Raw genomic sequence first — 23,331 nt, forward strand, 5'->3', positions numbered from 1 at the left:
CCCGAGCCTTGGGAGATTTGTGACGACTAGCGTACCGTGATGTGTAGTTTGCTGGGTCGGCTCGACCTTAGCTAGCGTTCGCTGCGGATAGCATCACCAATATTTTCGAGGATAAGCCTACCATATGCAGGATAGCAGTGCCAGTGTTCATCAATGCTGAGTATCGGCGAGATAGCGAGAGAATGTGGTCATTGCGAGCGTCGGGTGATAGTTCAGTTGGGCAGGGGAGTATAAAGTCCTGTGAGACGACACCAGGAAGTGCGTGTCAAACTCAGGTTTGGAAGAGTTCGCAATAGCACATCGTCCTGTCAGAGTCAGAAGCCGGCTTGGGGTCATTGAGATATCGATACTAAGCGCTATATGAATCGCCAGAAAAGTAATTAGAGTATCTGTTAGTTCTACAGTTTAGGATAAGTTATATTTGATCATCTCCGGCGGCGAGCTATTCGTGCTATTCAGACCAGCGTATACTAAGGCAGCTCGATCTACCAAAATTGTTATGTATGGAATCGCAGCAGGCTATCTTATATCAATCAGGCTTGCGCAGAGCACGCCCAGCCACCTGCACATCGTGGTCTTCGACTACTATGTCTATGTCAGCACCGGTGGTAGCATCTTGCAAGCTTCTGCGAAGATACGCTGGCAGTCAGGGTCGCACCCGGTCGAAATGGATACTCTGCTATGCAGCGGAGACTTTTCGGCCACTGACAATATTCGTTTCTGCTGGACCGCCACCCAAACACCGTGCTGGCTTCTATAAAGATAAACAGCACCAACCTCGTCATCGTGCCACGTATCCTTGTCATTCGCTTCCACGGCTCTCCGGCTCAGAGCGGCGTGGTGTATCGCTTGTCCTAAGCAGAGTGGGGGGTGCACGTCTGGACGCCGCGGTAGACCACGGGAGTCTAAAGCTCAGTAAGTATTGATCTTTCTGAGCTGGACGTACGATTCTCACTACGCATCAGGTTCGGTATGTATACAGTAGCACGACAGGCCTCAGTTGTCTTATTATTCAATTAGCAAATATAATTAATGTCTTACTGCCAGCAAAACAACACGTCCGGAGAACACGCGAGTCGCAGAGAATTTGGCGGCAGCGATACCGTATGAAGCGTGAAGCGGCTGAGTGTTAACCTGATATGACCAAATCTATCCACGTCGTCCTGAGCTTGCGCCTCGCGTGCCATGGATACAAATGAATGAACCAGAACGACAAACCAGAACGCTCCCATCCAAATTTGTCTGCTGGAGGATTCACATCATGGCAACTCTTGCACGTTGCGACTCCGAGTCGAACGAGCCGTTCAAGGCGTCAGCCGTCGCAGGGAATTCGGCAATCTCCTACACAGTGGTATGGTGAGCAAAAGAGAAGGCACCCTTAGCAGCGGTGACGCACATGACCCTTGACGACATTGATATGGGCATGCGTCGTCTGTTTCTTGTTCGGCGGAGCAGAGTGGCTGTCGACTTCCGTGATCTTTGAGAGGTGGATGGACATGACTTGTCCATGTATGTTGTGCAGCACATCGCGTGAGTTGAGCAGCGCGAGTAGGGAGTTTGACATCACTATACCAACACGTCAAGACCAATATGCAGTATCAAACAACGCAAAACAGACACATTGGTAGCAATATGCCTAGGTTGATGAATACGAAGTTGTGCGGCATCGTGGCGTACTGTCAACCCAATTAGCCGAGTCAACCATGCAAGGGTAAGAGGGCTCACTATAATAACAGAAGCGACAGACACAGAGCTGCACGGATATTATTAGTGCTGCAATTACTCGAGATAGTCGAAAACTCGCCTAGTGAGTGCACTTGTGCTGATACTGTAAACGACAAGTGTGCGAATGAGCGATTCGGTCCTGTAGATCGATAAATCTGGCTGCAGCTGCCGGAGAAATGGGGAAGGACGTGCCGTCTGAATCCCGTGCGACTTTTGGTGAGTATCGTGCAGAGTGTGATCGCAATAGCGCAGTCGGCGATAGCCTGGAGACCGAACACAAGATACCAAGCCCACTTTGTATATATTTGCGTCAAGGTAAAGCGGATCAAAGAAGCGGCGTGCGCACAGCATATCGTTGCCCCAGCACCTGGAAGCTCGGGAACTTGCGCCTGCAGTTGGTGAGTGGCGCTGCGAGAGGAACGGGGGAGTGAAGTAGAGGGCTTACTCGAGTACGGCGATGGCTACGCGGCGTGTTCAATATACAATTATAACAGATATGACTCATGCCAATACCCACCGATCGATGTCACTGCAAAAATAGCCGGTGAGCTTCAAGACCAATGAGGAAACTCAGGGAAACTTACTCCAGCCGACGAATTGAGGTGGCACCTATCGTGTCTCAACATAGTATTCGAGATGTAATAGTAGAAATATCACGCGGCTCACAATGAATACGAGTGGCCATATACTCCTGCTGACTTATCATTCTTGTCAGTTTCTTGTAAGTGGTAGATAGTAGGCTGTGTACGCACGCTTATAGATTTTGTATGCAAAGATGCTACGTGAGATATATTCGTGGTTAGAGCTGCAGAAGACTTCTCTTCGATAAACGACGCACGATGTCACGGTGCTCTCGATGAGGTCCTTGTTCATGAATGTCAGCATCTGCATGGGCAACTGTACACATTACACGTACACCCAAAATCATAGCGCCCGCCCAACTCCTAAGGCGTCAGGACATTAGTAAACAGGTTCTCATCTTCCTGAGTCAGGTGGATAACACACCATGGATCTTGTGTCAAGGCGAGAGGGTTCATGAAATTTGTTACAGCGAAGTAGTACACCGTACGTGTGTTGAGTGCGACATATAGACTCTCGAGTACCCTGAGCGTGCATGTAAGCGTCAATATCGAGTCAGCAGCTTCTCATGGTGTACCACAGAAATAATATCTGTATACTTTGATGAGTATGTGCAGTGACCAAGCAACGGAAATGTACACACGGTCCGCTTCACGAATCGGTTGCCATGAGGGCTGCCGTAGAAGTACGTATAAATCTGCACGCTGATAATGCCATACAGTCTGTAAAATACACTCTGAGAAGGTCTGATCGGTCGACGATATTCTTGAAATGCTCACATCGCCACCAAGACCTCGACTACGTCCTGAGTTAGTACAAGACAGATCCCAAGACTAATGAGATTTGCGTACAAATGAGTGTTACCCCAAGCGTGTTATCGAAATGCAAGGTGGCAGGCTGAGATGAAGGCGGAGCGGAAATTGACGGTGCTGGTTCAGACATAGTTGTTGTGTGCCTCCGACCTTTGAAGCCTACAACGTAATATATATGCCATGGTAGACCACGCACCCAAACTCAATCATCTTCGCCATCCGTGGACCTCCTGAAGAAAATTGTGGCTGACACAGCCACAGTGGCCCGAAGGCCCCAGTGCTCCACTTCATGAATGGCATCGAATGACCGGAATGTGTAGCAACGATGGATAAGAACGATAGCTTGATCGGATCATTACAATAAAGTCAAGGTTAGATGGGAAGAGGATGAATGCTGTTCACTCGCCCATAGCGTGGAAAAGAAAGTCTAGCACGTCGACTTGACTCGTGAGCACCGAGATGGTTCGCTCAAAGTATCGCGAATGTATAACTTACTTTTAACGCGCGCAACGCGCACGAAGTATTGGATAACGGGAGCTTGCTGCTTGCAGCATGGCTTGCATTCGCAGAAATCGACTACGCAAGTCATATCAGTGGCCGTGGGAAGCCGACACATCTTGCTATGATCTTGATATCGGAATAGATATGACGACAGCACATGACCCCGGCGAATGGCTAGCTCTGTGCGGCACTGTATGGTTTCGCATGTGAAGCTTCTAAGAAGCGGAGGCGAAGAGACGTTCGGCTCCTCGGGTTCTAGTAGTAAATTGAGAGATATACCTATATCCAGCTACTTTATATGTATCAGCGAATCTCGCACCCGAAAGTTGGAGAGAATACAATTGCTATCCCCACGAAATTATACCCTTAGTGGCCACAACCATACGCAGTATCAGCTCACTGGAAATTTGCATCAGGCTATTAGCCTAAGTCGCGGCATTAAAGGGGGTGGAGGGCCATTGAAGGCGATCTGCTGGGGAGATGTCGAGGGCGTGTATACAGCCTGAACAACGGCAGCACGTGAAAAAACAGGGTCATCTTCGCACTCTGTAAGGAACGAGGCTCAGTTTTTTCCGGACCGTGTCTGCCGATTACGGTTCATAATGTACGCCAATAACAGCTCACCTGAGAGGTCTTGAGACTTGTTAGATTTGATTGTGAGGCTTTCAGTGGCAGTGTTAAACTCCAGAGTCCAAGCGTCATGCCTGCCGCTCGCGCACGGCACGTGAAAGCTTTGCACAATGAAAGTGAAGATGCCAACCTTAGTTTATATGGAATGCTAAGTTTCTCACCTGTCTCCGAGCCAGCAGTCACCATAACTCGCATGGGCGAGCCAAACACATTCAGCAATGAAGTTTACTATGCCAGGCGATGGTTGGGATAGATGGCCATCATGTGCCACTAGCCATTGAACATGTGCCCTAGCAGATGCCAGGGTAAACTTATTGCGCCGCACAGCCTACGATGGCCATCAGCATGCAGTTAGAGGCTGTCCAAATACACGCACGCACGTTTCGATCCCATTCCTGTATCGTCCTAAACTCAGTAATACATTCTCTGCGATGAATACACACGCTCAATAACGTCGAGCTCGTTCGCATCCATGTTCGAAGACCACATGAAAAATATCGCCTACACCTTGTTGCCACTCGCTTGCAAAGAGTCCGTTAATCACCCAATCCATGAAGCTGTACTTCGCAGATAGCCGCGTGCTTAGGCGCAGGCATATTTCTGGAAGATGGATCGCGCTTCAATAGGTATGTCAGGTAGGCAAGAGTCGCGAGACGAACCTTAGTTGCGTAGCTGCCCCGTGTTTGAACGAGCGCGTCGCGCAGGCTCCACCAACAGGCACTCGTACGAAGCCAGAGCGCCTGAAGCTCGTCGCGGTCCAGATATCGGGACAGCGTTTTAATGCTATGATGGCACACGAACCCGAGCGTCCAGCGCTGTACAGCCTGGTATTTGAAGCCGCCGAGGGGCGAAGAAAAAGAGGTGCCTAGTCCTGAACCCATGCGTTAAGCTGACGTGACTCGGAGCTGGCCTGGCATCCAGAGCCCCGGTCACCATGTAGTTCATCTGCCTCAGATTCTCGGATGCGAAGCGTCGTACGTCCGAATGATTATACTAAGCAGAACGGTTCGGGCGCCATCGCGTCGAAGAGGTATTGGAATCCATACTACGTCAGCTCACATGAGGCCGCTCTGGAAGATATCGTCTTCCCGAGCAGTATTATGGGAGGAAGTTGGTGACGGCCAGATCGACACGATACAGTAGCTGTGTGGCATATGAACAATGAGAAGATGAAATATGATATAACTCGAAACACATGATGAATCAAGCGGTGTAACAGGAACGAAAGGCTTCGATACTGTACAAAGCGAGGTTTAGGGGATATCTAAACATATCGCGTAGCGTCCAGTTCATAGCAAAGGCGTATAAGCACTCACCCCGCCTAAGAGGATGTCAGATCCTACATTGGGGCTCCCAGCTGGCATTGTTTCTCGGGTTCCTACTCTGGATTACCTTCAACAAGGCTGAGCGCACGTTGGCCGGAACGCCCGATACGATAGACATGTGTGAGATATACCCAGCCGTCGGGACGAGTAGAGGGGCAATGTTAGTACGAGCCCAGGAGAGGGTAGCGTGAACGCGCAAGAAGGCCAGCTACGGAGAACGGAGCTTGGAGGGCGTGTGGACGCGGGACCTGTGAGGGGAAACAGACGACATGCTAAGTGCGGACGAACGAACAAACGCCAGAGATGGTCGTGGAAGTGAGAGGTCAACTGAGAATCGAGGATGATTAAGCGGAGGCGAAGGACCAAGGCCGGGGTTGACCAAAAATCACCGAAGAGCGCAGGACAAAAAGCGCAATCCTGCCAGTGCACGTGTGTCTTGAAGAACTTTGCTACACCCTTCACGAAGTCAAAGTTTCTGTGCTCGGATGCCACTAATGTGCCTATCTTGGCCGATGTGTAGAGGTCCACACAGCGACACCAAAAGCGCCTGTGCCAAATCAAATTAGGGCAGCCAATACACACGAAGGCATTCTGCTTGGGGCTAAGTCGCCCTCGACAGAAGGAGCCGGTTCAGTGAAGGGTGCGTCGTAATTGGTGGCAGAGAAAGCTGGCATTGTGTTGACGAAGAGAGAGTTCAGCTAATAGGATGCTGCGGAACTAGATTCAGCAGATTATCCCGCACGCGTCATGACACGCACGCACAACTGGAAAATGCCACTACGTCTTTTGCACTTTCAGAGCTCTATCCATGCGAGTGCCTCTGCTGAGGGCTGTAAGGTCGTAAGGAGGCGATATGGGTTTCGCAAGGAGAACTAATGTCAGAAGAGCGCGGGCTAGAAGTCCTGGTATAAAGACTGGAGGAGAATCTTCTGTAATGGTGGGGTGCGCCATCTGAACGCAATCAGACACTTTTCGGACGCGCGTGGTGCGACGGCAGAGGGTGGGATGATGGACGAGCAGCCCGCGGCGTTCACGAGCGTCCCGACGGCCTCGAGGAACTCAGGAAGAAATCGAGAGGGAAAAGCGGCTTGAGGTCGTTCGTGGTAGGACAGCTTGACTTGCTGGAAGAACCATCCGAACCATGCTCTGGGTTTGTGCCATCAGAAGCCAAGACCGAGAGCTCAAAGGGTTTCTGAACAGGACTGGGCCGTCAAAGTCCAAGGTGACTTCAGCAGTCCGAGGCACCTGGTGCTGCGTTTTCACTACTGATGAATTGCGTTCATCTGCTCAGAGCCATATCATGTACTCACCTCAATTCCGCCCAGCACCAGTGTAGCCCAAAGAAGTAGTCGATAGTCCTGCATCGTCCGAGTAAATGCGCTGTAACGTCTGACTGTCCTGCCCTCGAACTCAATTGATGCTCGGGCATCAGCAAGAAGGTCATGTGGGGACGAGATTAATGAGGGTAGTGGCGATAATGTTGTGGTGTGCGTGAGATCGCCTTTCGGGTGGTAGAGGAGACGGCATGGATGGGAGTGGGAGGCAAAGTGCCAAAGCGGCGGGCGCAGGTCCGCCCACATCTTTCGGCGATGGCCGTGATGGCGGGATAGGACCCACAACGGGAGTCGCGTCGGGACCTGAGCTCTGGCGCATATTTCAACTCCGTCATAACATAGTGTCGACTTACCTGACGTCTACGATGCTATCCCATAGTACCAGATGACAGTGCTTTTGAAGAGAAATTCGCGTTTATGGACGCCGAGCAGGTCTTTATTCTCTTATAGGACGAATATTGCCACCTATATACCAGATATCGTTCTTGATTGGTGTCCCCTGCCTAGCGGTACGTGTTTATCTGACAAGTCTTCATTGCTGGCCGTGCCCTTCAAGCTTCCACAGAGGCATGCCGGCAGTCAAGAACCGTAAACACTCTGTATCAAAGCACGGTAGTACAGGGAAGGCACCTGCCACGCAAACCTGACCTCCCCGGACCTGCTGTCGGAAATGCATCGTCTTGGAGGCCATCTATGAAGACGGGACAGAAATCACGCCTGCGACAAACTTCACTATCGTTTATCATGTTACGCGTCCTTATTTCTGAACTCTGCCAGTATGCAGTATCACGATGCACCAGGTGCCTTTATCAAAACGCGGAATACACACCGGAACTCAATGTTCAGCCCACGCCACGACGAAGCCGCCGATCCAGTTATTGACTGGTGTGACTATGACCACGACGAAACGCTTGAGGAGGAAGCTGTGAAGTATGAGGAGATGGGACAGTTGGGTAAGCGTAAGATTTGTGACGTACTGATATACTCCGCTCTGGGAAACCGTAAGTAGTCCTGTTGCTCTGTGCTGACATAGAACTTACCCTTGTGAAGTGTTCCTTCCCTCCTCGTTAGAGCCTGAGAGCAATATCTGCCATTTCATCGTTGTGAGTAAATTTGCTGCCTTCTCGCTCTACGACCCATTCATGAGCTCTTGCAGAAGGACATGCACATGGACTCGTACGATAGCGATGTCGACGTAGCCGAAGTCATCCCAGAGATGCCCCAACTCCCATCTGCGCCCTTCGACCTTTGGGTTAGCAAGCTCCAGGATGTCCCTGCATTTCCCATTGTCGCTGTGATGGAGGCCACCGTGATTACTGCGGTGGCGAATGTCATGGAGCAAGACACTAAAGACTGCTGCTCCTGCTAAACTACCGAGGCGTTCGTGTCCCCGGGCGATGGGGATGAACAACCCCGCCACCGGGGACGCTCGGTTCTGCTTAAGCCCCTATCAGAAACCTGTGCTGTCTCTATGGAGGCAGGACGCCTTCAGGTGGCCATGCACGTACGTGCACTTTTGCACACTTTCATGCATGGTCATGCCCTACCATGCGCGTTGGTACGCCAGAGCTCATTAGTGTTCCAAAAGGTAAGCAGTGCTTCAACTAAGTAGGTAATAACTCGCTTACTGTCAATTACAGGCAGCAAAAATGAGATTATAGGGGGTCCGCGAGCTCGAGATTTTATTTTTGTCCACCGTAGACCGTCATATGGGCAGAGGAGTATATAGTCTTGTGATACGACGCTAGGAAGGGCTTGTCAAACTCAAGTTTGGAAGAGTTCGCAATAGCGCATCGTCCTGTCGGAGTCAGGAGCTGGCTTGAGGTCGTTAAGAGATCGGTACTAAGTGCTGCATGAATCACCAGAAAAGCAATTGGAATATCTGTCAGTTTCACAGCTTAGGCTCAATTCCAGAGCTATTCGGGCTGTTAAAACCGGCGTATGATGTAGCTCCGTCTGCCAACATGGTCACGTATGGAGTCACAGCGGTTTAGCTTATATTCATTAGCTTGAACCAGAGCTATTGTTCTGCAAATTGCCCTCTATGTCAACCGAGACCGACCCGAGGACAACCTCAAGCTAAAGTGCTCGTACGAGCACGTTCAGAAATAAGACTCAAGGCTGAAGTCCGCTGGCGGGAGGCAGAGCTGACGGAACTCTCGAGGTGCTTCGGCTACGACGAGAAGGGATACGATGTGAGATGTTGCCTGTGCCTTCACCGACTTTGGCGCTACCCGAACGACTTCTCTCTCCGCTCCCACGGATGTTGTCGATTCCGGCGGGCATATGCCGACCGGTTGGTATGGCAGCACTGCTTCGTGGAAGACTTCGAGGAGTCACCTTGCATCTACTCGTCAGCAACTGAAAAATGTTCAGGTCATGCACTTACATTGTCGATGATATTACGTGCGAGTTGAGGAGGCGGTCTGGCTCGAGTTGTACTACCAGCGTGGGAGTCTGCTACAGGTATTCGAGCAGCATCGACGCTTGCGGAGCGCGGGAGAGCTGGGGTTGTCGCTACAGTAGGTTTCCCGCTGCCAGAACGCCGCGAAAGCGATTGTGGTCTCGGGGGCGCAGTGTGATCAACAGAGGACGGGGGAGAAGGCATTTTTGACGGAGGAGATACAATGGTATATGGCTCATTGTCCTGGCGCACTCCCTGGCGACGCGCTTTGGAGAGGGAGTGTATGTCTGGAGGCGATGGCGCAGACGCGAGAGGTGCAGTGCTGTGCATGACAGGGGTCGGAGGCACGGAGGGAGCTGCCTCCGACAGCGGCGCGGAGGCAAGAGGCGCGATAGGGGGTATGGCCACTGGCGGCGTTACTGGCATTAGCGGCACATCGTCAGAACTTCCGAAGCTTGTGCGACTGGACGGTTGTATCGGCACACTGTGAGACTGAGGTTTGGTCCAGATGGACATTGAGGGTGGCCGCGGCGCTGGCAGCGCAGCAATAGAATGCCGAAAGCCTTGGCCTGCCTCCAGATTTAGAGAAGTGGGGCGCTCCGTACCACCAGAAGCATCGCCTGGCCTTCCGCGCCTTGGAATAAATGGCAAGCGAAAGTTCATTGTTACCCTCGATCCACCATCCTTCTTAGGCGGAGGCTTGGGCCCCCTACCAGCGAACCGAGCGAGTACCTCCCTAAGCCGCTCCGGCACGTCGGGGTCGTCAGGCTTAAGTTCGTCGAAAGCATGGTTCGCAAGGCCGGGAATCGTCTCTTCCCTCGCTGCCATGGTGGCAAAAGAGAAGTTCTCGATTGGAGTGTCGTCACCGGCGATCTTTTCGAGAATAGGGATCAGTTTCCCCCAGTCGTCCGCTGGCCTCTCTCTGCCAAAAATGCGCGGCACACCCGGCTGCGCCAAGACGAGACAGAGTTTGATGAAGTCGTGCGTCTGGAGACGGCTGGCTGTGTCTCCAACCGGGCGAGCGGACTCGAGAAGGAATTTCCACAGGTCGAGCAGAACAGGTCGAAGGGATGATGACTGTCCTTCATCGTTCTTCATATTGTGTAAAATCTTCCAGAGTGGGATCCCGTGAGAGCCGACCAGCGATCTGGTGACGAAAACCGTGTACAAGTTCAAGGCGTTCAAGATGAGGTCGGGGGACTTGCCGGCGACTGCCAGAAGCCGAGACGAAATTTTTGGATGTTCTGCGTCGCGTAACTTCATCGCATCCTCGACATTCGAGATCAGACGTCCTTGATAGTACGATGGGCCAAGCGATATCTGTAATTCATTGCTGTTCGAGTCGATGAGAGGCGGAGCGGCGTTGAGCAGGAAGATGAGCATTATAATCGCTTCTGCCGTACAGCGTTCCGAATCCTCGTCGTCGATGCGCCAAGCGTTCTCCAGAAGGATCTGTGTGACAGCCTCTTGGAGATCGCTGGGAGCCCGGTCATCCAGGGCAGGAAGACTGTCCCAGTTCTTGATTACTTCGGCCGACATGTTGCTGTGGTCCCTCTTCTGGGACGCAAAGGCAATCCACAATAGGCTGAGGATATCGCGCAGAGGCCAGGCTTTGTTGACAGTCCTGACCAGCTGGAGTACCTTGGCGAGAGTGATGGGGTTGGAGAGTATTGGGACTACGCGTTTGGGGAGAGTCCTCCGGGATTTAGAGACAAGCACCGCAGCTGCATTTGCCATCCAAGGGTCGTACGAGCTTAAGTTCACGTCGACGGGCCCGGCTTTCTCTGTGAGAGAGAGATGGGGCCCCAGCGTCTCGCCCATGAGTCCGGTTAATAGGTTCCATGCGCTCTCGGAGAGCGTACGCAGATCCAATAATCCTTGAACAGGACCCTCAATGTTTGGTATTGAGGAGCTCCCGTTAGCAGCTCCGATGCGGTGTCGAATGCAACCCAGGACGAAGGTGGTGATGAAGGGAGAATCAGTATGGGTCTGCTTGAGTACCTCTAACATGGTTTCGAGAATCGGACCGTCGTTGATGATGACTTTATCGACCGAGAGCAGCAGCTCGTGTGTCTCGTGTGGCTTCTTCATTATATCTTCTTCTTCCTCGTTGTCGTTCTCAGGAACCGCGACAACGGAGACAGCGAACTTCATAAGATAGGTGTATAAAAGCTTCAGGAGTCCGAACGGCGCGTAGAACAGGAATACAAGGATTCCAAGGAGCGCAGATATCTTCTTGCCGACCTTCACCAGCTCCCAGAAGCCAGAAATAAAGGTGTCGACGAGGCGGAACGGCAGGCAGATGACGTTCCATATCCGTTTCGCCACCGAAACCACTGTATCCTTCGCCACGAGTATCGGTCTCCGGAGACGGGAGGTAACATAGCGCCTTCCTACACGCATAGCAGCTTTGAGAAGGGTGACCTTGTACGGGCATCGAGGCGAGGCCAGCGGCGCGACCACGGTCAATAGGGCGAAGAACGCCCATCCGGCAACGAGAGGGAACGTAGACCGGCCAACAGTCTCGTTCGCCGCGGCAGTGTAGAAACAGAGACCGAGGAAGAACAGGCCAAGGGAAATATGAAGGAGGAGAGGGAGCACGGCAGCTATTTCGAAGACTTTCCAGTCCTTAAGTCCGGGATAGCGATATTGTCGAGCGCGCAGGCGTTCCTGGGGCGATATCCACTCCATTGCGAGATACTCGATTAGCCACTGCTTTACGAGCATGCCAAACGAGGCGGTGGAAAGGCTGACGATAAGGCTCGCGAACCAGAGGCCGTTGACGCGTATAGCCCACAGGGGAGCTTCGAACGGCGGATCGGAGGGAAAGGGTGCCATCGGGCGCAGAACCCCGTCGCTGACGGTGTAGTTTTGCGCGAGGGACTGACGTAGGAGGAAGACGATCTCGTCGCTGTCGTCGGGTTGAAGGTTGGGATATGTCGTAACAACAAAGCCCGTGACCACGGCCGAGAATAGACCGGCCTGAGTTGCACATGTTGAGGGAACAGCATAACGGGCCGATGAATGGCATACGTACAAAGACAAGGAGGGTGTCAATGTCCTCCTTGGTGTTTGTCACCCTTTGCATATCAACATCCCGTACTGTCTTGACCATTGTCTGCCATATGTTCGAGGCATTTGTCTTGGACGGATTTGTGCCGTTCTGTGACTTCTGTTAATTTGTCGGCTTGGAAAGAGAGAGAGCTTCCCACTTACAGCTGAACAACACGGACAAGCCATATTTGCCTCAATGTCCTCACTAGCCATGAGTGCGACTCGGGCAAGAGAAGATAGAGGGCGAGAACAAAGTCTATACTGGACTACCGGAGGGTGTCCTGCGATAGTAGTACCTCTTGTGCTCGATGAATGGAAGGGAAGACAAGATGTGTAGTCATAACCGCGCTTCTCGGAAGCTCCTGCCACTAGAGTCACGGGAACGAAGGCTACCATCAAAGGTTTAGAAAGGGTCCGAGTCTACGAGATACTTCCAGACAGCGCAAATCCAGGATACCCGTGTACAGTGGGCAAAGCGTTCTTGTTTTGTGGGAGCGAGAGAATTGAGAGCGTCAAAGCCGATCTCTTCGCTGATCACAGCCTGAAGCATCCCATCAGACATCGCATTGGAATAAACAGAAGGAACGAGAAAGAACACACCTCGTCATTATCCGCACCGAGAGGAATAGCAGGATTCACGGCTCGCATTAGAAGAGATATAGACATAGCCAGGAAACTTCGGCTGTGCAGTAGAATCCCGAGTTTGCAGCGAGCGGGCCTGGGTCCTGGCTCTGACAGGAGCTGCGTAGTGCGCTGCTGAACGTTGCCGTCATACTAATGTACGGACTAGTCTTCCCTGCGAAACTACCCACAGGGCTTCTTCCCGGTTAGTAACTAAGGAAAGATTCCCACAGTTAGTTCCACCACGGGGCCAGTAACGTTTCTACTTTATTTAAGCGCCCTAATTTTATCGGCACGACAAATGCGCGAATATTCGATAATAGTCCACATTTTCCAGTCGAAATCCTTTAGCAGACGCAGCGCAGATGTGTTAGTAGCAGGCTGCAAGGTTTTCTGGAACACTCACTTGCCCACACTGACTTGTTTTCATAGTCAGTATCGCCCTATTGCTGAGTATAATGAAGCAGCCGCACGCACTCCTTGCTTTGTACACATAGATCTCTGCCTTGAAGCAGCGCTTCTTCAGGTGCATATATACATATATATCAAGCTAGCACGTCTTCGTTTCGATGCCAGAGTGCTCGCTCAGCTCGCTACAGCCGCCTCACCCTCGACGCGGTTCTTCACCATCTCGAGTGCTTTGCGCGGACTGTTCTCGATGTCCTGCCCGTCGCCCGGGGCATGCGCCGCGCACGATGTAACATACTGCGAAGGCGCCCTCGGTGTCGACTGTAAGAGCGCGCAGGCGGTCGTTGAGCGGCGCGCAGCGCACAAGCCCTTGCTCGTCGTGGATCGCTTCGTCCGGAACGGTATGCAGGTAGTTGACGGTATGTACATGTACGTTTCAACCCTCATCCGAGTCTAGTCTCGTTCCCTCTCTTCTGGAAGGTGTTCGCAGAGACCGCACGCAGTGCGGTCAGCAAGTAATCGTTAGGTAGTCGTAGTAAGGGAGGGAATGAATACCTGTCAGTGAGTTGTTATCGATTGAGCCGCAGAACAATAACCCGGCTAGCGGCTAAGCAGTCGAGCCGTGGCAGCCATCGCCTCCAGGCCCGTTTAGACATTGCTGGCGTTCCCTTTGTCCTTGCTCGGCTTCGATGGTTTCGACTTTGATTTCACAGCCTCTGGTGTTGAGGCAGCGGGCTTGGAAGGATCTGCAGCTGCAACGGCGGCGGCGGCGGCAGCGGGTGAGGGTGCGGCGGTGGGTGGGGGTGCAGCAACAGGTGAGGGCGTAGCGACGGGTCGGGGCACAGCGATAGGTGAGAGTGCAGCGACGGGCGGAGGTGCAGTGACAAGCGGAGATGTAGCAGGCTTTTGTATGGTAGGAGGTGGCGCGATGGCAGGCTCCTTGACATCTGCCGGTGGCACCCGTTTGGGCGTAGCGGGTATATGCGAAAGAAGCGAGAGTAGAACGGGACCAGCGTGTGGTACATCCCCACGCACGACGCTTTGGATTTTGGGTGACAGAGCTGCTTGCGTGGATGCGGTCCAGTAGTTATCGAGCAGGACCCTGATCTGGCGGGTCAAGATGTCCGGATACCTAGAAAAGCCATCTTGTTATGTTTATATTATTAATTATAGGGTCTCAGAAAAACGTACTGCAAGGTGAAGCGAGAGAACAGCTCGTCTAGGATGTTCTCGGCATCCAATTGAGAGAATAGACGGTTCTCTGCTTGTTGTTTTAACTCCGCGAGACCGACCTGCGGTGATAGTCAGCGTTCAGATCCGCCACGAAGGATCGGGGTTTGCTGCAGTACCTCATCGGCAAATCGGTAAATGGATTTGCAGGAGCAATAAGGTCGATTTTTACGCTCTATGTGATGTTTGGCTTTGGCTTCCTCACGGACTTTTGTACCATGCGAGCGTAACGGCAAGAAGTATATGTTTCCCGTATAGATGTAAAAGATGAGAGCTTCCAGTCTGTGAAGACAGGTTGGGTAAGCAGATATCGCGATACCAAACTGATACGTACGTGTCAGCGGCCACAGAGTTCATCCTCACAGCACGTGTACCGTCTTTAATCGCTGCTGCTCCACTAGCCGAATCAGTATGAAGTAGGCCAGCCTATCTCATACACCATGAGCATATGCATATAGAACTATGTGACAAAGATGGTCTTACTGGCTTATCGTCGGTCTTCTCCTTGGCAGACTCGACCTCGCTAGGGGTGGCCAACAAACTGCCAAAAACGTCGAGATCGTCGTCTTCATCTTCCAGGTCGCTGTCCGACTCGCATTCGTAACGGTCGTCAGATCCTTGAAAGTGCTCTGCCGAAAGTGCATCTGAAGACGCGACAGAGTACGCCGGGCCCGACAGGACTGTGCTTTGGTCAACATCTGCAGGCTCTACATGCAGACGATTCCAGTTACGTACGACCACGAAAGTAAGTCGAGGATGCTTTCAGGATAGTGCTGTTTGCTCGCACAGCCCGTGGTTTCCCGGCTTTGCCAGACTGCAAGCGTCGTGTGCATGCGTAAAATGTGGTATCGATGAACTGAATGCCAGAGAGTGAGTCTGCGAGCGCATCTTCTAAGCTGCCTCCGCTGGGCACTTGGGCAAGCGTGTGTAGAGACGAGTCGGAGGACATCGCTAGAACGCTGAAGCTTAAAGTTACGAGGTGCGACACAATACTGTACTCGAATCAGCTCCTCCGCTGAGGTGCGACTTTTCGAGTCAGCGCAAGAAATGGACTCGAAGCCTAACGCAGATGGAGGTCAGACCTGGCGAGGCGTGACAGAAATGCTAGCACGAACCTAACGCAGATGGAGGTCAGACGGGACGAGGCGTGCAGCCCCTGTCCCTCGCGGCTGCACCTATATACCCATCTGCGGTCAGGAGGATCCCAGTTAGGTACGCCCACTGCTGACAAAGCATCGGCGACGTACCTAACACTCCTGAGCAGGTCCGTGTGCGTCCGCTGTTGGACTCATCCTGCTGCGAGCAGGGGAACGGAGGCCGCGGGCCTCTGGGTGCGGCGAAGAGCGCTTCGAGTCCGCGTGCGCGCGTCGCTCATTCGACTTGTGTAAACTTCCGTTAAACTCGATTTACGACCGTAGCGGATGTCACATGTCACAGAGGGGTCTATCCGGTTGTGACACCTGAGATTTGTCACGAAGAAGAAGTCGCATTTTTTCAGGCCTGCGGCGCTCTGTAATACCGTAGAATGTATTAACATATCAACAATGCCACCCAGATAAAATACTGTAGCCGCGCTCGATCGTCCGCGAGCCGTCCGCTCATCCGGTTCGGTGCGCCTGTGTCACAGTCACAAGGCCATCCGCTACGGTCGTAAAAGTACAGTATTGTCAAGTGAAGTGGTTAGATGAAGTCAGAGTCCATCCCCTGCCAGCGCGGTGGCCATGCACCTGCCTCATGTCGCGACCAGGTTAGGGTTTGAACATGAGCTTCATGCAATCCACAAGAGCTCCTAAAAGCGGAAAACCGTGCATCTGTGACTTTAGGTGACCTGTGTTACATCGTGTCACGTCACTTCCGTTCCGTCACGGATTACCCGCCGCACGTCTTGCCGCAAACCAATCGTCGACGACGCTTTCGAAATCACTGACGATGTTCAGAGCATCGTCGTCGACGTCTCGTACGTCATTTGACACGTTATCTATGGCTCTAACTTGACAATGTCCGCAGACATAGCCCGCCCTTTCCGGGCAAAGCTGCGTCGAAGCTTTGCTACCGTCCAAGACACCCCCGTTCGTCGATATGGCGGTTTGAAGGACCAGGACCGTATCTTCACAAATGCATACTGCAGGCATGATCATGGGATAAAGGGTGCTCAGGTGAGTGATCAAAGGCATAGGATCTGAACGAGCGAACTAAGTCAATACAGTCCCGAGGAGACTGGCACAGGACAAAGGACATCTTGCTCAAGGGTGACAGCTGGATCATTCAGACCATTAAAGACTCTGGTTTGCGCGGCCGCGGAGGTGCCGGGTTTCCGAGCGGTCTTAAGTGGAGTTTCATGAACAAGCCTGACTGGCAGAAGGATCCCCGCCCACGCTACCTGGTCGTAAACGCAGACGAGGGAGAACCCGGCACCTGCAAGGACAGAGAGATTTTGCGTGGTGACCCGCACAAGCTCGTTGAAGGCTGTCTCGTTGCCGGCCGGGCCATGAACGCCAGCGCTGCATACATCTACATCCGTGGTGAATTCTACCAGGAAGCTTCGCACCTCCAGCAGGCGATCAACGAGGCGTACAAGGCTGGCTTCCTCGGCAAGAACGCGTGCAATTCTGGCTACGATTTCGATGTCTACCTCCACCGCGGAGCGGGTGCCTACATCTGCGGTGAGGAGACCGCGCTCATTGAATCCCTCGAGGGCAAGCAGGGCAAGCCTCGCCTGAAGCCACCATTCCCTGCCGACGTCGGTCTCTTTGGCTGCCCCACCACTGTCGCCAATGTCGAGACCGTTGCTGTCGCTCCCACAATTTGCCGTCGCGGCGCGCCTTGGTTCGCGGGCTTCGGCCGCGCGCGTAATCAGGGTACCAAGCTTTTCTGCATCAGTGGACATGTCAACAACCCCTGTGTCGTCGAGGAGGAAATGAGTATCCCGCTTAAGGATCTCGTTGAGAAGCACTGTGGTGGTGTCGTTGGTGGTTGGGACAACCTCCTGGGCATTATCCCTGGTGGTAGCTCTGTCCCTGTCCTTCCCATCAAGAAGTGCGGTGAAGTTCTGTGGGTGTCCTTCTCGTTTACTGTTTGTATGGTCTTTGACATTCACTAGGATGGATTACGACTCCCTAAAGGACGCACAGTCCGGTCTCGGAACTGGCGCTGTCATCGTCATGAACAAGAGCACCGACATTGTCGCTGCTATTGCTCGTTTCGCACATGTAAGTCTATTCACTTCCCCGGTCTCTATGACTGTGGCAACGGCAGCGCGACCCGTACTTGCCGTTAGCCAGTCGCTTAGCTATCGAGCGCCCTTGCTCCCTCTGTATGGAAATACTACATTGGGCGAACGTGACTGCCGGCAAATTCCATGGCGATGATTGGCTGTGGCTGACCCACTCTCCGTAGTTCTACAAGCACGAGTCATGCGGACAGTGCACACCTTGCCGTGAAGGCACAACATGGATGATGAACATGATGGATCGCCTTGTCGAGGGTCGGGGCCACCAGCGCGAGATTGACATGCTCCTCGAGCTCACGAAACAGATCGAGGGCCGTACAATTTGCGCGTTGGGTGACGCCGCGGCGTGGCCTATCCAAGGCCTCATGCGCCACTTCCGCCCGGAGGTTGAGAAGCGCATCGCTGCCTTCCGCGATGCGAACGGCCCTGTGCTCTTTGGCGGCCGCCTGAAGAGCGAGACTGACCCGACGCTCGCACTTCCGGATAACCTCGGCGCCAATCTGCCCGAGGTCGCGCCTCCCTCTGCTCAGGCGTAGGCATTGCTTGGGTATAGAGTACACGTTTAACATGATGTCGACTATCCTATATACCGCAGCAAAATGTAAAGGACTGTTAGTCCAAGTGCGAGTGCGAAGACGAACAGACATAAGTAGCTGTAAAGAGCGAGAGGCCTGGGATTCAAACACAGAGAGAGCTAAAGCGCAGTAGATGGTGGACTGAGCGGGAGAAGTGGAGAGGAACAAAAGATCGGGATAGTCAGGGTAATGGTATACATATAAAGTTCGCCATTCAGGCTTCGAGGCGACTAAGCGTTGAAAGGTGAGTACCTATGGGTATGCGTGTAAAGTTGTAAATAACGAGTCTTCGAAGAATGCAGCAAAATAAATGCGAGGTCAGACTAGTCGTCACGGGTCTCCCGTCCTGGCGCGAAAAGGCGTCGAAGCATGGACCGCGAGTAGCTCACGATGTCGGCTCGCAGCTCCTCCATCAAGGTGCTCCCGCTCGGGTCGTAGCAGTCTGAGAGCGAGCCAAGCAGGAGGTAGCACAGCTGGAGCATGATGTGCTGGCTGATCGAAGACACCACCTGCTCGCCATAGTCAGTCTCGATGACGATCTCGTCCGGCATATCGTAGAGTGCTTCGATGGTCTGCACAACACCGCGCTTGACAAGTCCTGCGCGCGCAGCCGCACTCCATGTCGCGAGACGCAACGCGAAGAACAGGTACGGCGACGCAGGGTGCTGGTTAATCGTCGAGATTCGGCCGTGGAAGCCATTCGCGGGATCCTGGGTAGATGGAAAGCGTGGTCGGAGGTACGGCGCGGTGTCGAGCAGAGTTGCGAAGTTGTGGGCCCGGTAGGCACGGAGCGCACGTGGGTTGATACCCCCGATGATGCGGTCGAGCAGGACGGAGAGCAGCGGCTCCGGGCACGCGCTGAAGTAGGCTGCGTAGACCTCGAGGTCGAGATCGGACTCCGGTGGGTTCGGATCGCCGTCTCGGACTTGCGGCAGGCAGTCGTTGTAGCTCGCCCGGACGTAGCTCAGCACGAGATCAATCGGACTCGGGTTTTGTTTCGAGGGGTCGGCCGCGAATAGCAGGGCGAATGGCTTGTGATCGTGCGCGCGGAGCAGAGCCAGCGCGCGCGCGCTGTCAAGCGTATCATGTGCCTCAGCCATTGCCTTGATGAGGGCATACCAGAAACCTGCTGTCGGAAGCTGGGATGGTGAGCGAAGATCGACTTGTGAATGTCTATCCCTATTAGGCCAGCATCAGGATCCGTCGTCTTGAAGGGTTACTTAGTGCGGGCGGCGTACCACTGACTCGTCTCGTCTGCGGACAAACCTGCAAAAAAGGCCTGTATCTCGTCCAGCGAAAGTGCCACGAGGGCGCGGGCCGGACCGTCAACCTGCCCTCGGTCCATGTCTCGGAATATAAACCTCAGGACGAGGGAGTGAATTTCGGGCCCATACAGCGTTGTACTATCCGAGACAATGAGCTTCATCTCACTCTTCAGGATCAACACAAGCACAGCATACCGTGATAGTTCAAAGAGCACTCCATAGGTTGCCTCGCTAGCTCCCTCATACGTCCTCAAAAGCGAATCGGCATTTCGCACCAATATCTGGCGCTGCTGCTGTGACAGCTTCTGGCACTCCTCGCGGCTGCGAGGTAGCACGTTCTGTTTGGTAGAGAGCTCTGTGAGACTGTCTGTGCGCATAGTCTCCGAGCTCGCCGTCCGCAGCGAGCAGGGCGTATCAAGTTCGCGGGCCGCACCCTCATAAGCTTTCTTCATACCTCGAGTTACCGCAGATTGGAAGTACTACCGCAGGCCTAGACAAACGAGACAAAAGGGCACACGAGGTAGGGAATGCTGGGGCCTTCTCAGTCGTCGTGGTCATTCAAGATAGCGTCGAGATCACGCTCTCGGCAGCTGCGCTTGCTATGGTGACGCTGAAGCATCGAGGCCGTCGGACAATGCCTGCCTTTTACGGGGAATAATGATGACCTCATGGCAGGTGCTGCGGGCGCCATGTACCGTGTTTCGTTTCCAAAAAGTAGTTCAGTGACATTGGTGCGCTGAGACCTGCCACTGCGCCACGTCTACCAGCGAGCACCGTAACCTAAGTAATGTCTTCCGTGTATCTCGGGACTTAGTCGCCGCGCACAAATTCATAGAAATTACACGCCCAATCCGAGACTCTTTGGAGCAGTAGATAGCAAAAGTGGCGTGTGGGGTATAGGTGACAGTTTGGTGACGAGAGGCAGGACTAGTCATCACGAATTTCCCACACCTCAGGCGCAAAGAAACGTCTGGACATGGAGCGGGAGTAGCTCGCGATGTCGGCGCGTAACTCCTCCATCAGCGTGCTCCTACTCGAGTCGTAGCACTCGGAGAGTGCGCCGAGGAGGAGGGCACACAGCTGGAGCATGATGTGCTGGCTGATCCCGGACACGAGCCGCTCGCCGCAGTCGGTGTTGACGACGGTCTCGTCCATGTCGTAGAGCGCCTCGATGGCCTGCACGACACCGCGCTTGACGAGCCCCGCCCGGGCGGCGGCACTCCACGTCGCAAGTCGCAGTGCAAAGAGCAGGTATGGTGATGCGGGATGCTGTTTTGTCATCCAGATTCGCCCACGGGAAGAGTCCGCAGGCTCGTCAAGAGAGGAAGGTTGCATTATAAAATACGGAGCGTTGTTGGACAAGGCTGCGAGGTCCCGCTCGTGGAAGTCGCGTAGTGTGTGAGAGGTGAAGCCTGCGATGACGTGATCGAGCAGAGAGGAGAGCAGCGGCTCTGGGCATATGCTGAAGTAGGCTGCGTAGACCTGCAGGACGATGTCGGACTCTGGCGGATTCGGGTCGTCGTCCCGGACCTGCGGCAGACAGTCGCTGTAGCTCGCCTGGACGTAGTTTAGTATGAGCTTGAGCCGGCTCGGGTCTGGTTTCGAAGGGTCGGAGGGGAAGAGCAGGACAAACGGCGTATGCCAGTCGTACATGCGGAGTAGGGCCACTGCCCGCGCGCTGTCGAGCGTGTCATGCGCCTCAGCCATTGCTTTAATGAGGGCATACCAGAGTCCTGTGGTCGGTAGTGGTGCTGTAGAGCGAAGACTGACTCGTGAAAATCTGACCCTATCGATCCGCGTTAGTTCCTGCGGTCGTAAGCTCTATAAACACAGCGTACCACTGACTCCTTTCGTCTGCGGACATGCCTGCAAAGAAAGCTTCTATTTCTTCCAACGAAAGCGCCACAAGAGCACGGGCCAAGCCGTCGACATGCCCTCGCTTCATGTCTCGAAACATGAGCCTTAAGGCAAGATAATGGATTGCAGGGCCATATGATTTTGTTCTGCACGAGGCGGTCAGACACAGTGCTTCATATACAAGCCAAACGTACCGCGATAGTTCAAAAAGTACTCCGTATGTGGCACCGCTGGGAGAAGCAGACGTCTCCAGCTGCGATTCGTTGCACTGTCCCAGAATCTGGCGCTGCCGTGGTGACAGCTTCTGGCACTCTTCGCGGCTGCGGGGCAGCAGGCTCTGCTTAGCGGAGGCCTCCTTGGGGCTGTCCATACGCAGAGTCTCCGAGCTCGCCGTTCGCAACGAACAGAGGGTGTTGAGCTCGTGCACGTCTTCGCCGGCTTTCTGCATGTCTTGAGGTCGCCGCAGGTTCAAGGTGCCGACACAGGTAGGCAGTGGGATGGATTAACACGCGAGGTAGGGCTTGCCATGGTGACGCTGGAATTGAAGCCGTTCAAGAACAATGCCTGCCTTTTATGGGCTAGGGCCTGTGGTTTCAGACAGGCGCCGCGGGCTTTGCCAATAGGCGGCGTCTCGCTCACTGGCAGAGACTGCATGCGCAAGTTGCTGTTGCAGCACTGAGAGCAGTTCGATTCCACAGTAAGCACTGTAGCCTCTGCAATATCCTATAGGCATCCTAACCACCGTATCCAATCGATCCTCAGGCCTGCGAGCACTGTAGCGATACGACCAACATCTCAGGCCCTGTGACCCGTGACACTTGAAACCTGGTCAGTTCAGAGTTCAGAGACCGGTGACCCAGCCGCGACTAGAGCAGGCGCAGGGCGCATTGGGCAAGGCCGTTGTCGGGAGCACATGTGTATTAGGCCGAATTCTTGGGCTTAAGAAGGGTTCTCGCACCTTTGCCCGCGCGAGGACCAAGCGGTATATCCGGATATCTGTGAGTGCCGGGACTACTGCCCCGATGCGAGTATTACCCCGTGTATATTTCCAAGAAGCACGTTCTAACAGTGTACCTCTGGATATCCTCGTGCAGTGGATGACACATTGGCTGCCCTTGCCAAGGCCGTCCTAGGTGTTGACTGGCCTGACAACACGGGCCGTGCACACAAATTTGATGAGGGGGAGGAAATTTCTTGCAATACATGCAGTTCTAGCATGGGCTAATTGTGTGCTCCGAAGACAACATTGAGCTTGTGCGACGATCAAAATTCGGGAAAAAATGCTGAATATATTGAAAAGCGCCCGAGTCACGCTAATTCGCAGCCGGTTCATCGGCTTATCGTGACCGTGACCACCGGTTCAACCTCGGCCTGTTCAGAGGCCCCGTGACCGTGACCTGAACTATTGGTCACACCGCTACAGTATTACGTGAATTTTTGATGCGCTCTCTTCCAAAGTAGGCACTCGCTTTTGATTGGAGCGCATTTCCGCCGTTTGTGGCACCCCTTTTATTTCGTCCATGTGCCAGCAAAACAATCGCTGACGAGCCCTCACATTACCACTGATTATTTCTGACCATCTCTGATCATCTACGCTTCTCTCACGATGGCATAAGAAAGCCAGCTGACTACCGCCATCTGTAGGGCGATAGCAACCAAGCCACTGCAGGCTCGGCACTGCTATAAGGCTGCATGGAATATACAGCTCAAAACGAGAGAGCTTAGTACGAATGAACCCCAGCGCACATCCCAGAAGTACTGTCCGACAACCTTCGAGTGAGC

General features: G+C 53.5%; 8 protein-coding genes across 8 annotated transcripts; 3 read left to right on the top strand and 5 right to left on the bottom strand.

Annotated features, from left to right (window-relative positions):
- Positions 1–1,019: 1,019 nt before the first annotated feature.
- Positions 1,020–3,507, bottom strand: PHACADRAFT_265628 (uncharacterized protein; the record flags this gene model as incomplete). The annotated part of the gene is made up of 19 exons (XM_007401867.1): positions 3,156–3,507; positions 3,084–3,102; positions 2,948–3,026; positions 2,882–2,895; positions 2,731–2,829; positions 2,642–2,669; positions 2,564–2,589; positions 2,478–2,503; positions 2,392–2,423; positions 2,310–2,334; positions 2,243–2,254; positions 2,171–2,186; positions 2,072–2,114; positions 1,918–2,018; positions 1,805–1,864; positions 1,726–1,753; positions 1,619–1,676; positions 1,397–1,566; positions 1,020–1,341 (listed from the first exon to the last, which is right to left on the bottom strand). Coding segments are annotated over exons 1-19 (1,009 nt in total), but the record flags the coding sequence as incomplete, so codon positions are not given.
- A 3,721-nt stretch (positions 3,508–7,228) lies between these two features.
- PHACADRAFT_265631 (uncharacterized protein) lies at positions 7,229–7,923 on the top strand. Its single transcript, XM_007401868.1, has one exon. It carries the CDS (start codon positions 7,685–7,687, stop codon positions 7,913–7,915), a length of 231 nt encoding a protein of 76 aa, XP_007401930.1. The 5' UTR covers positions 7,229–7,684; the 3' UTR covers positions 7,916–7,923.
- A 123-nt stretch (positions 7,924–8,046) lies between these two features.
- Positions 8,047–8,497, top strand: PHACADRAFT_265632 (uncharacterized protein). Its single transcript, XM_007401869.1, has one exon. The coding sequence runs from the start codon at positions 8,069–8,071 to the stop codon at positions 8,273–8,275; it is 207 nt and encodes a 68-aa protein (XP_007401931.1). The 5' UTR covers positions 8,047–8,068; the 3' UTR covers positions 8,276–8,497.
- A 3,522-nt stretch (positions 8,498–12,019) lies between these two features.
- PHACADRAFT_131754 (uncharacterized protein) lies at positions 12,020–12,500 on the bottom strand (the record flags this gene model as incomplete). Its single annotated transcript, XM_007401870.1, has 2 exons — positions 12,348–12,500; positions 12,020–12,292 (listed from the first exon to the last, which is right to left on the bottom strand). Coding segments are annotated over exons 1-2 (351 nt in total), but the record flags the coding sequence as incomplete, so codon positions are not given.
- Positions 12,501–13,460: 960 nt separating this feature from the next.
- PHACADRAFT_214399 (uncharacterized protein) lies at positions 13,461–15,661 on the bottom strand. The gene is made up of 6 exons (XM_007401871.1): positions 15,359–15,661; positions 15,107–15,303; positions 14,958–15,049; positions 14,743–14,905; positions 14,585–14,685; positions 13,461–14,525 (listed from the first exon to the last, which is right to left on the bottom strand). The coding sequence occupies exons 1-6, from the start codon at positions 15,570–15,572 to the stop codon at positions 14,042–14,044; spliced, it is 1,251 nt and encodes a 416-aa protein (XP_007401933.1). The 5' UTR covers positions 15,573–15,661; the 3' UTR covers positions 13,461–14,041.
- An 864-nt stretch (positions 15,662–16,525) lies between these two features.
- PHACADRAFT_265636 (uncharacterized protein) lies at positions 16,526–18,458 on the top strand. Its single transcript, XM_007401872.1, has 5 exons — positions 16,526–16,580; positions 16,631–16,779; positions 16,830–17,674; positions 17,724–17,832; positions 18,020–18,458. Exons 1-5 carry the CDS (start codon positions 16,553–16,555, stop codon positions 18,386–18,388), a joined length of 1,500 nt encoding a protein of 499 aa, XP_007401934.1. The 5' UTR covers positions 16,526–16,552; the 3' UTR covers positions 18,389–18,458.
- An 88-nt stretch (positions 18,459–18,546) lies between these two features.
- PHACADRAFT_265638 (uncharacterized protein) lies at positions 18,547–19,611 on the bottom strand. Its single transcript, XM_007401873.1, has one exon. It carries the CDS (start codon positions 19,525–19,527, stop codon positions 18,751–18,753), a length of 777 nt encoding a protein of 258 aa, XP_007401935.1. The 5' UTR covers positions 19,528–19,611; the 3' UTR covers positions 18,547–18,750.
- A 903-nt stretch (positions 19,612–20,514) lies between these two features.
- Positions 20,515–22,009, bottom strand: PHACADRAFT_265641 (uncharacterized protein; the record flags this gene model as incomplete). The annotated part of the gene is made up of 3 exons (XM_007401874.1): positions 21,744–22,009; positions 21,531–21,695; positions 20,515–21,478 (listed from the first exon to the last, which is right to left on the bottom strand). Coding segments are annotated over exons 1-3 (1,274 nt in total), but the record flags the coding sequence as incomplete, so codon positions are not given.
- Positions 22,010–23,331: the final 1,322 nt, after the last annotated feature.

This window comes from Phanerochaete carnosa (genome assembly GCF_000300595.1).
Source record: "Phanerochaete carnosa HHB-10118-sp unplaced genomic scaffold PHACAscaffold_13, whole genome shotgun sequence".
NCBI lineage: Eukaryota > Fungi > Basidiomycota > Agaricomycetes > Polyporales > Phanerochaetaceae > Phanerochaete > Phanerochaete carnosa.

Coding starts and splice junctions, on each gene's coding strand:
- PHACADRAFT_265632 (XM_007401869.1), top strand. CDS start 8,069: ATGCACATGGACTCGTACGATAGCGATGTCGACGTAGCCGAAGTCATC.
- PHACADRAFT_214399 (XM_007401871.1), bottom strand. CDS start 15,572: ATGTCCTCCGACTCGTCTCTACACACGCTTGCCCAAGTGCCCAGCGGA. Junction 14,906..14,957: donor AACTCTGTGGCCGCTGACAC/GTACGTATCAGT, acceptor CTGTCTTCACAG/ACTGGAAGCTCTCATCTTTT. Junction 14,686..14,742: donor TTTACCGATTTGCCGATGAG/GTACTGCAGCAA, acceptor CTATCACCGCAG/GTCGGTCTCGCGGAGTTAAA.
- PHACADRAFT_265638 (XM_007401873.1), bottom strand. CDS start 19,527: ATGGCTGAGGCACATGATACGCTTGACAGCGCGCGCGCGCTGGCTCTG.
- PHACADRAFT_265636 (XM_007401872.1), top strand. CDS start 16,553: ATGTTCAGAGCATCGTCGTCGACGTCTC. Junction 17,675..17,723: donor AAGAAGTGCGGTGAAGTTCT/GTGGGTGTCCTT, acceptor GACATTCACTAG/GATGGATTACGACTCCCTAA. Junction 17,833..18,019: donor CTATTGCTCGTTTCGCACAT/GTAAGTCTATTC, acceptor CACTCTCCGTAG/TTCTACAAGCACGAGTCATG.
- PHACADRAFT_265631 (XM_007401868.1), top strand. CDS start 7,685: ATGCAGTATCACGATGCACCAGGTGCCTTTATCAAAACGCGGAATACA.